The sequence below is a fragment of the Pangasianodon hypophthalmus genome, chromosome 16 (genome assembly GCF_027358585.1).
Source record: "Pangasianodon hypophthalmus isolate fPanHyp1 chromosome 16, fPanHyp1.pri, whole genome shotgun sequence".
In the NCBI taxonomy this organism is placed as follows: Eukaryota; Metazoa; Chordata; class Actinopteri; order Siluriformes; family Pangasiidae; genus Pangasianodon; species Pangasianodon hypophthalmus.
In genome coordinates this window covers 18773460-18785604 of record NC_069725.1, presented here as the reverse complement: position 1 = coordinate 18785604, position 12145 = coordinate 18773460, and the positions used below count along the sequence as shown (strand labels likewise).

Below are 12145 nucleotides of genomic sequence, written 5' to 3'. Positions count from 1 at the left end.
GAATTTGGTGTTAACAGCATGAATCCATGACCCCTTATTGCCTTTTGTTAACAGTTCAGGCTGCTAGTGGTGGTGTAACGTTATGGAGAATGTTTTCTTGGCCTTCACTGGGCCCATTAATACCAATCCAGCATCATTGTTAATGTCACAGACTACCTGAGTATTGTTGCTGACCACATGCATTCCTTTATGGCCACAATTTACCCATCTTATAATGGCTACTTCCAGCATAATAATGCATCATGTCACAAAGCACAAGTTGTCTCAAACTGGTTCCATGAATTTGCAACTGAGTTCATTGTATGTCAATGAGTGTATATAGGTAATTAGATAACTAGGTACATGGGTCTAGGTAACTCCACTCTTTGTCATCAGTGGCTGTAGTTTGTATTTGGATCACTTATAAGTAAACCTAAAACCACTGCCCATAAATATCTGACTAACAAGCCCAGGATTCACTTTAGATGCAGCTTATGTTTATGATGCAAACATATGCAAAATAACCAGTTCAAACACGAGGCTTTATGTGAATGTAATACACAAAATATTGCCATTTGTATGCAAATCAAAGCACTGAAATGAATGATAGTTACACATGTTCTATTAACCCTGGATAACCACCAGTGGCAGTGAGAGTCATCTGGATACTGTCTTGTGCATGAGACCTTCAACAAAGTGACTTATGACGCAGTATCTGTAATAAATACTGCTGTCAAATCTTTCTCTGGAACTTTCTTACCAGGTCAGAGCTGGTTCCAAGAAACCCTGGAAGTTATCTGGGGTTCACAGAACCATTCTTTCCCACAGGTTGCATAGCATGGATTACATGGATAACCTCTTAGAGACCCAAATGAGGGTCTTTAGGAGCTTGTTCAACAATTTGGCAGACGCCTCTTCTGAATACATAAGTATGTTGAGTAGAACCCTTGATTGAACTGTGTCGATCGTGCCTAGCAATGTGTTTTGTGTTATCCACTTGGAACCATGCATAAACCAGGTTGCTGGAGAGTCGCCCAGTATCCTGGCCTAGGTGTCCCACTGCTGGAGTGAGGTGTCAATCCCATACATAGGAATCAGTTTCTGTACAAACATGACTTTTCCAATGCTAGCAGTAAAACAGTTAATGTTGCCATGCTCATGTGGCCTAGCCCAACGAGCTTGTGATTGGTCAAATTAGATAAAAATGTGATTTCCAAGTCTAAGTTGAGTTGTCCAAGCTTTAAATCTCTGAATATAGCAAATGGAAACCTGACTTCTGTCCAATAATGCATGTTGGTGGAATCCAGCTAATGTAGCAGGCTTAGCAGTGGAACCCCCCCTTCATCTCTTTTCTGTTCTCTAGTCCAGGTGCTTATGTTTAAGACATGCACTACATCCCATTCAATCACTGCACTGATTTGGGCCACAGGCATGATGAAACACATACCAACCGGTCACAATTTTTTCCTCACTATAACTATGTTTAAAACTTATTAGGATTGCCACAGGGTGCTTATTAGTTACAGCAAGCTTTGGTTATGGTATCAATAAACTAATTGTCAGTTTACATAAATTCCATGAAGATGTACTGCAACCCAGAGGTTTACTCTGAGGCTAAATGTGAAACATTCCCACTTCTATGCACAAATTAATAAACTGTGCATTACACTCTTAGGAAAAGTTGTTTTCTTCGAAGAATTTGAAAAGTTAAGGGCTGCTAGCTGCTCACAGGGAAACACTTGTAGAACTCTTACAGGTTCTTGGACCTTTTTTTTTTTTTTTTTTTTAACCCCCAAGAGCATGCTTTCATAAATTATTACAGTTAGGCACAGATGCAACCTGGGATTTTATATAGACTGTGTAATAGCCATGTTAAGTGTAAACCAGAGAAGTTTCACAGCTATAGCATAAAATTTTGACAATGACAATGTGAAATGAGGTGAAAGTGAAATGAAGGCATCCAGAAATCAGCAGTCTGCTGGCAAATTCAAAATGGCAATGTGTTTGATGCAGACAAGCTTTTGTATATATATATATATATATATATATATATATATATATATATATATATATATATATATATATATATATATATATATAATATAATATAATATAAATAAATATATATATATAGTCAGGTCCATAAATATTGGGACAATGACAAAGTTTTGGTAATTTTGCCTCTGTACACCCCCACAGTGGATTTGAAATGAAGCAGTCAAGATGTGACTGAAGCGTCGACTTTCAGCTTTAATTCAAGGGGTTTAACAAAAATATTGCATTAACCGTTTAGGAATTACAACCATTTTTTACAGAGTTCCTCCATTTTCACAGGCTCAAAAGTAATGGGACAATTGACTGATAAGCAGTTTTATGGCCAGCTGTGGCCTGTTTCCTCCTTATATCATGATAAATTAAGGAGATAAAAGGTCTGGAGCTGATTCCAAGTGTTGAATTTGCATTTGGTAGCTGTTCATGGGAACTCTCAATATGCCGTCCAAAGAGGTGTTGATGCAAGTGAAGGAGGCCATCATTAGGCTGAAAAACCAAAACAGACCTATCAGAGAGATAGCAGAAACTTTAGGAGGGCCAAATCAACAATTTGGTACATTCTTAAAAAGAAGGAATACACTGGCGAGCTCAGCAACACCAAAAGGCCTGGGAGATCACAGAAAACAACTAAAGTGGATGATTGCAGAATTCTTTTCTTATTGAAGAACAACCCCTTCACAACATCTAGCCAAGTCAGGAACACTCTGGAGGAGGTAGGCCTATCATTGTCAAAGTCTACAATCAAGAGCCACCTTCATGAATGTAAATACAGACGGTTTACCTCAAGATGCAAACCGCTGGTAACACTCAAGAACACAAAGGCCAGATTAGACTTTGCTAAAAAACCTCTAAAAAAAGCCTGACCAGTTCTGATGCAAGATTAACTTGTACCAGAATGATGGGAAGAGAAAAGTATGGAGAAGGAAAGGAAGGGCTCATGATCCAAAGCATACCACATCATCTGTCAAACATGTGGAGGCAGTGTTATGGCATGGGCATGTTTGGCTGCCAATGGAACTGGGTCACTGGGGTTTATTGATAATGTGACTGTTGATAGAAGTAGCAGGAAGAATTCTGAAGTGTACAGAGCTATACTTTCTGCTCAGATTCAGTCAAATGCTTCAAAACTGATAGGACAGTGCTTCACAGTACAGATGGATAACAACCCAAAACATACTGTGAAAGCAGCCCAAGAGCTTGGAAATTAAATGTTCTTAAATGGCCAAGTCAGTCACCTGACCTCAACCCAACTGAGCTGCTTTTCACTTACTGAAGACAAACCTGAAGGCAGAATGACCCACAAACAAGCAGCAACTGAAGATGGCTGCAGTAAAGACCTGGCAAATCATCTCAAGGGAGGAAACTCAGCATTTGGTGATGTCCATGGGGTCCAGACTTCAGGTAGTCATTGACTGCAAAGGATTTACCTCCAAGTAATAAAAATAATCCTAATATTTATGATTATATTAGTTTGTCCCATTACTTTTGAGCCTGTGAAAATGGAGGAACTCTGTAAAAAATGGCTGTAATTCCTAAACGGTTAATGCAATATTTTTGTTAAACCCCTTGAATTAAAGCTGAAAGTCGACGCTTCAGTCACATCTTGACTGCTTCATTTCAAATCTACTGTGGTGGTGTACAGAGGCAAAATTACCAAAACTGTGTCACTGTCCCAATATTTATGGACCTGACTGTATATAATATAAATAGAATGTCAATGTCCATTTATGCTGTTATGCACTGGTATAATAATAATTCATAACTCTGCAATTTGTGGATTATATTGTCAGTTTCCATACAGTTAGTCAATAAAATACTGATTGAAGAGAATATTGGTCATAGGAAGCCTGTATACATAAAGCTTTATGACTTTATGTGCTTATAAATGTTTGTTATAAAGAAAAAAAAAACACCTTTTGAAACTGGAATGATGCTTACTACTACTACTATTCTTTAAATCTGTAAAAAGCTTCATATTTATGCCTAATTATGTGAAATACTGTAATTGCTGATAATGCCAGTGCATTTTTATTTATTTTTTTTTGTAAAACCAACAAAAAACCAATAAAACAAAAACCAAGATTCTGTCCAAACCTTCTTTTTGGGGAGTGTAAATAAAAAAGTCAGACATTTATGATAAGTAGTAAACCTCATGTTTCACCATGTTTAATTATTGGAACTAAGTTAAAATGAGGCATTAAAATGTGTATGTGGCACTGTTACCAAATTACAAGAATCATTATCAGTTATAATATCTCCAATTTTAGAATATGGATCTCATAAAAAGTGAACTTTGAGTTAAAGTTGCTCTTTAACATAATATACAACATGGAAAACCACATTTTTCAAGTATCAAGTATCAAATCAGTTCTTCTAATAAAAAGTGATCCAAGAGATATTTGGTTATACCCATACTTCCCAGAGAATTTTTTAAGCTTCTCAGATATGTTAACCCACTTCCTGTTTTTTTGTACCATTTCCTATGCCAGAAATATTCATTTCTAATAAGGATGTAATTACTTACATCTTTCAGTTCGCCTCACACAACCTCAACATATCAGAATATCATGTGTGGAGAAGTTGTGGATGCTAAGCTCCACATGGAAATGTACAAGGACTGGATAGAATCTACTACTTTTGGCGAAATTAAGACAGAAAAAAATCAAAAACAAAAACCATCAGTGTTATTTAGGGAACAGGGACATTACTAAATTTGGGAAATTTTACTAATTCCATTGTAGGAAACATAAAACACCCTAGGAGCTAAAATATTTCCGAATTAATCTAATTAATTAAGTTAATCTATTTGCTATTCTTCATTGGCAGGACATTATGTAAACCAGTGAAAAACAGCACAGAGTGGTGGTAAACATCAGGGAGTACACGCTATACACCGTTAGCTGAACACAGAAAAGTGCTAGTCTGCCCCCTTGTGTTCATACCCAAGTATTACATTAGCAAGTCTTGATCTAGGTATACACTCACCGTCCACTTTAATAGGAACAGCTGTACACCTGCTCATTTATGCAGTTATCCAATCAGCCAATCATGTGGCAGCAGCACAATGCATAAAATCATGCAGGTACAGGTCAAGAGCTTCGGTTAATGTTCACATCAGCCATTAGAATGGGGAAAAAATGTGATCTCTGACTTTAATTCTCCTCTGATCTCTCTTATCAACAAGGTGTTTCAGCCTGCAGACCCTCCACACACAGGATTTTTATTTATTTTTTTATTTTTCACACCATTCTGTGTAAACCATGTCAAGGTTAAAAAGTCATGGAGATCACACTTTTTCTTCATTCCGATGTTTGACGTGAACATTAACTGAAGCTCTTGACCTGTACCTGCATGATTTTATGCATTGTGCTGCTGCTACATGATTGGCTGATTGGATAACTGCATAAATAAGCAGGTGTTCCTATTAAAGTGGACATGGAGTGTATATGTAGAATCCAAACATTAAAAAAAAGAATTAAATCATCTAAAATGTATAAATGTTTATTTTTCATAATATGAATGTAAACCATTGTTTTCGTTTAATCCAGTCAGTGCATTTGTCATTATTACTGAACCTTAATTCCCTCCTGCTTGTATTTACATCCGAGCTTGTAGTACTAAAGCTACAACCTACAGACAAACCCTAATCCAGTACAGTACACAGCTATTATTATTAAATTCAAGTTTCAAAGTCAGGTGTTTGCCTGGGGCAACAAACATTCCATTTTCTACGAATCTAATAAATAAATATGACAGAACTGGATTTTCTGAAATGTACATTATAAATCCTTACTTAATCCCCCTTAATCTCCATTAAGACTACCAGATATTTACAAATCAAATACTAAAAGGATGAGTGTGTAAAGGAATGTAGGAAAAAAATATGGAGGTATATCATACAGCATGTCAGTGGTTATACAGTAATGTGTGTTTAGTTGTTTCTCGTCACGCCTGAATTGTGCTCTTGGCGCTAAAAGCGAAGTAGTAGACCAAGACGCCAATAGCGGCAGCCAGGACCTCCGTAGACACCCAAGGGCCACTCCAAGCTCCCTGCGGACAGAAAGCTCAGATTAAACCGGAATCTTTCATTTGAACGTTTAGCTGACTTCCAAAAAGTCAAATAATTGTGCGATTCCACCAGCTACGGTCATGAATATTCATGGAGAGTCATGGAGAAAAAGGTATTACTCGCTATACCGTTGTGTATATACAGTATTTAGGCTTTTTCTATTTCTTGCATGGTGCCATTATTTACAAATTTACATAAACAGCTAGGCTACATGCTTTCTTTGGTCTATGAAAGCTTTAAATTTGAAGAAGAAAAAAAAAAAAAAGCTTTAAATAATGAAAAACCCTTAAAAAAAAAAAAGTGCAATCTACAAACAAACAGCATACAGTGGCTGTGCATTTGACTTAAATATAAATATGGTACAATGGCCTCCAGAATTATTGGCACCCTCCATAAGAAATGACTATAAAATAAACATTACACCTAAATAAATAAAATTTTCCACACAAAAAAAGAGAAACTATTTAGCTTCCTAACAAAAATGTGTTCTCATTTTTAAAAAATATTTTCCTCAAAAATATATGTGCCAATTTTCTTAACACCCCTACAGAATATTTTAAATAAACATAATGTCAAACATATTTTCGTTCTTAAAAAAAAGTTTCTTTCTTTTTTAAACATTTGCTCTGAGTCCGCAGGAACAGTGCTGTCACCTTCAACCATGTCTTGTTTCTCGGAGTATGTGTATGAGGTTGCACACATAAAATCACTTAGTCATCCAATTATGTGTACTGGACTTTACAGTGTAATTTAACTACAACTGCCATTGTGTATTGTGTGCAAACGTTTTGTTCATGTACACCATCAGCATATTTTGTGATAAAAGCAGACTATACACAAGGAAAAGCCCTTGAAAGCACTCTATGGTAAAATATGGAGGTGGATCAGTGATGCTTTGCGGCTGTTATGCACCAGGATATTTCAGACCAAATCCTGCTTGCCTCTGCCAGGGAGTTCAGATGTGTCCATAGTTGGAGCTTTCAACTTTTAAAATGAGCCAAACATACTTCCTGATCAACACGGTAATAATTAAAGAAAATCAAAATCAGTGTTTTGCTATAACCATCTCAATCTCTGGCTTTGAACCCTAATGAAACACTGCAGTCTGAATTGAAGAGGGAAGTCTACATGCACAAACCTAAGAAAATACAGGTGCTTAAAATGTTCTGCATGGAAGAGTGGACTAAGATCTCTCTACAAAAGTCTCCAACCTTGTTTGAGATTACAGGCAAAGAATGTGCTCTTATTCTCTCCACGGCGTGCATCACAACATTGTACGAGTGTAAGGGTGATTATTTTGAAACCAGTGTTTTGAAGGGGAAAAAAAAACATTATTTCAAAAAAAAAAAAAAAAAAAATCATATTTAAATAAAACTATACATGTTTGAGCTCAAAATATCACTTACTGCATGTTATTTTTTTAAACTATATTAATTTTACATGAAGGGTGCCAATAATTCTGGAGGGCACAGTAACCATTAGCGTTCTGCTTACCCTGTGATCTACATTGACAGAGAAAAGGGGCTTGATGGTGTCCACGTCCTCATTGTTTCTCTGAGCCTGAAACACACACATGCACAAAACATTTCAAATTAGATCCACCTGTTCTACAAACTATGCTCACACACAAATATCTATCCCTACCCACTAAACCCCAAGGTCTCAGGTCTCAATACCGGAGCTGATATTTATGTGCAATATGAACAAGCTGTTCATAAACACTGCTGTTTGTTTTACACAGACTTACAGTAAGTCAAGTCTTGCACGTGTGTATAAGTTAAAAGAAAAAAATTCAACCTTGGGATCGCTAGAAGCACTACAAAATATACTACAGATGCTAAATTTGTAGTGTAATATACAGTGTATGAACCCAAATAAAACGATGAACCCAACCAATTGCTTGCACTTTTGTATGGGATGCAGGTTTCAATCCTCTTGTGGGCATCAAATCAACCTAGAGATCCAGGTTGGATGTAATAGTTGAGATGAGATGAGATGCAAGTTCGACGATTTCCTTATTTTGATAAGCTGCAGTGCGACGCACAATCCCAGTCCCCTCATTAGAGTACTTGCAGTTGTGAGCTCTTACACACAGTGATTCATAAAAGCATTGTTTAATGTGTAAATATAAAGAACCCATGTCCTAGCTTCCTCTTTTTTATGTATAACAATTAAATATGATGTGTAATATACATGGTTTATCAGTTTTTTTGTATTTATTTGTTAAGACCAATTTGAATCTTTAAATAAGAGATTGTTACTGAGCATTCTGTGGATTGTGCATTTATTTAGCAGTAGCAGTAGACATAGACCTGTAATTTTTACTAATTCCCACTAGGAAGTACCGGGGATGGGGTGTCATAAGCCCTTAAAATGGGGGTCACTGGCCAAAAAACGTATAGGTCTTATGTCAGTCTTTAACCATGACAGAAATGTGCATTATTATTTACTAACCTTGCGCAGTGCACTATAAGACTCCTCGTCGAAGAATTTGACTTGGTATGTCCCCGAGCTAGCCTGCTTGTGAGGCAGACTCCATGACACCTGTTAGAAATGCAAATCAATTCAAGTAAATATACACACAATCAAATTCTAATGAGAATTAACTGCCAAATAACTGATTAATCCGCTTAAACATGGCTTATAAATGAAAATCACTGCAATCAACTTCACTTGGCATTTATGTTTTTTTTTTTTCTAGAGTATTTTCAATAATATAATTTAAAACAAAGGGTTACTTCCTACTACTTACTGCTTCATTTACAAGTTCATGTATCATAAATATGCGTGTATGAAAGTCATCTCTGGTTTGTGTATGCTTTTACTTTTGTGAGTGAAACTATCATTTATGTATGTAAACTAGCATATTATGTACTTCTTGTTTGACTCCTCACTCATGAACTCCACACTCAGTGACATCCAATCCATCCATTTTCTGTACTGCTTATCCTACACAGGGTTGAGGGGGAGCCTGGAGCCTATCCCCGGGGCATGAGGTGAGGATGGGGTGCCGAACCATCGCAGGGCACAATCGTACAGTAACTCACACACTACGGACAATTCGGAAATCAAATTGTTGCCAATCACTCACTTGCCAATCAGCCTACAACGCATGTCTTTAGACTGGGAAAAGAAACCTGAGTACCTGCCGAAACCCTGAAGCACAGGGAGAGAGGGGGCGGGATTCGAAACCCCAACCTCGGAGGTGCTAGGCAAATGTGCTAACCACTAAGCCACCATGCCCCCACTCAGTGACATTAAACCGCTCTGACAGCTCTTTTTTACCTTAGCAGGGATTTATATGCTGTAAAACAAATCAGGTGGTCTGTTTTCTTTAACAGTGCTTAAATGACTTTAAATGAACACAGCTTTGCGCATATCACTATGGGCCACAATAGTGTCAGCGCTGTCATGCCTAATGTCTTCAGAAGCATATTGCATTCTACAGAGAAACAAAAGCCTACGCACTCTTACATTATAAGATATTTCTGTTGGTAGTTATCTAAAAATCCACGTTGACAATTTTTCATATTACTTCTTGTGGTCCTATTTAAATCTACATAAGAAACTTAGACAACCCAGTGCATAAGAAGGGAATTTTCATAAACGGATCAAGCATACTGACCTGGTACTTCCCAACATCTTGGCCTCTTGTCACGGGAAACTGTCTTCCATTGACATCAGCATACAATGCCACACTCTGGGGACAAAAAGCGGCATGGTTAAGATGGTTAATGACTTATTAAGATTATCTGGAAATGTCCTAAACGTGATGAAAGCTACCTGTACTCCGTTTGCACATGACAAGCTGAGCTCCACAATGAAGACGGACTCGGACGAGATGACTGCATCATTGGTTGTGTATGTTGATGGTGTAATGACTGGGTTCATACAACTCTCCCCTATACACAGAGCAAAGAGATATAGAGGATACACACTTTAACATCACTTAACAGACTCACAGTTACACAGCAACCAGACATCGGGACTTCAATAACCTCGGTAATTTAACCTTAAATTATAAATAGTAAACAATACATATTTTATAGCTCAAGTTCCTATTTAATTACCCATCATTTAAATGATGTACCATAACAACCAGGCATCTAGCTAGTGATGTAGGAATTCAGAGCTAGCTGGTTAGCTAGATAACTAGTCATGAAGGTAGGTCTTTATATTGAACTACACTGCCTAAAATGAATGCACAAAATAAAATTAATTAACTACTATTACATATCTAAGTATCTGAAAGTCATTGAACATGCCCCATCATATAGGAATGCAAGAATGAATACATAGTTAGCTAGCAAACTCTCCTCAGTACGCAGGGTTTAATCTTAGAAATAAAGTTTAGACAAATATTTATACAAAAAATAAGAATACTCACCGTTGCACACACAGAGGAAAAATGCAAAAATGAGCCAATTCTTCATTATTGTTTTTATGGCTATGTTAACGCGAGCAACAGAAAAGCTTTCAGCGCTTCTCACAGCTGCTAATCACATCAATGAGAGCCACATCAGCGTAGGGCGCAGGAAGATGACGTATACTTCCCGGAAGTTGGCGCGTGTAGGAGGTCAGGGGTCCACCATTCACACTGATAAATTATAAAGGGACAAGTTAGTCATGAGATTAATCGACTAATACAGTCCCCACACTGCCACTGATTTCATTGAGGAGCTGCTGTTCACCTTTTCTACTTTGTACAATTTTGTACACACACACACACACACACACACACACACACACACATATATATATATATATATATATATATATATATATATATATATATATATATATATATATATATATATATATGATTGGCACCTCTAAATTGTCTGTAGTGTGTGTGATTGTGCCCTGCGATAGATGTTTCTTAGGTTTCAAGGAAAAGTGTCCTCTTCGGTGCAGTTTACTAGGGTATGTGCACCAAGAGAATCGTCAATTAGTAGGAACCCTGTCTTTGGCACTGATGTTCATTAATAATAATAATCATTTTCATTTAAGAAAATGCCTTACTAGATGTCAAATTTGTTCCCCTTAATCTATTCTAAAATGGAAATTGAATTACCCTGCTTTTTTTTTATAATGATTTTTAAAGACAGTCTTGCCATGCAACCAATTCACACTCAGTGATGCTATGAAAATATAAGTTACTTTTGGTTAATTTCTTAAACATAAATCAAAGGCTTTCTCTCACTGAGAATTCAGGGCTGTGTCCCAAACCACATTCCGTGCATTTAATAGTATGCCTAAAGAGTATAAATTAAAACATTATTTGATATAGTATACTTCACAATAATGTATTTAAAAAGAAACATAGTATACTGCAATATTATTTAAGTTTAAACAAAGTTTTAATTATTAATATATTTTAGAACATTTTAATTAAGTGCATAAATTATTTAGCGTAAATTTCTTGTTGTTTTAAATACAGTTAAGTACATTTCTTTTTCATTAGGGGTATATCGCTAACAAGGCTGAAGTTGGATCCTTAATCACAGCTTCTTATTTGAATTCAAGAAAATGGTCCAAACAAGCATTTCACCAAAACTATCTCCAGATGGAGACAGCGAACAGTCCCAAGCCAGTTCACTAGACTGCTGCTGTGGCCTGCACTTGACCTCAGTGAAGTTTTATTAGAGTTTCTGAAGCCTTTCTTCTTGAAGTTTAGCACAATATTGCAGAACATACAGCGAAAAGGGCTTGTGACCAGATTCCAAAAATCAGCAAGCTATTTGATAAATACACCTGGCCCTTACAGGAGGAAAAAACACATGATCACAACAGCATCCTTCCAGGCTGAATATGCAGTGACACATTTAATGACAAAGTGAGGATTATAAGATTGCAGTTTGGCAAAGAATCCTGTGGTATGTCTAAGTGAAACAAAGAAACTCAGGTGTAGAGGGAATTAAAAAAATTCCCAAATTCCAAAAATTGTGTATAAATGATGCAGAATGAAAGCCTCCGCCAAGGAAAAAAAATCATCGTGCACCTTTTTTATCAAGTAAAAACTATACAAATTGACCTTTGTGAACT

General features: G+C 36.7%; 1 protein-coding gene across 1 annotated transcript; it reads right to left on the bottom strand.

Moving 5' to 3' along the window:
- Nucleotides 1-5516: 5516 nt before the first annotated feature.
- LOC113530736 (translocon-associated protein subunit delta) lies at nt 5517-10647 on the bottom strand. The gene is made up of 6 exons (XM_026921011.3): nt 10488-10647; nt 9884-10002; nt 9726-9800; nt 8555-8644; nt 7595-7660; nt 5517-6081 (listed from the first exon to the last, which is right to left on the bottom strand). The coding sequence occupies exons 1-6, from the start codon at nt 10531-10533 to the stop codon at nt 5977-5979; spliced, it is 501 nt and encodes a 166-aa protein (XP_026776812.3). The 5' UTR covers nt 10534-10647; the 3' UTR covers nt 5517-5976.
- Nucleotides 10648-12145: the final 1498 nt, after the last annotated feature.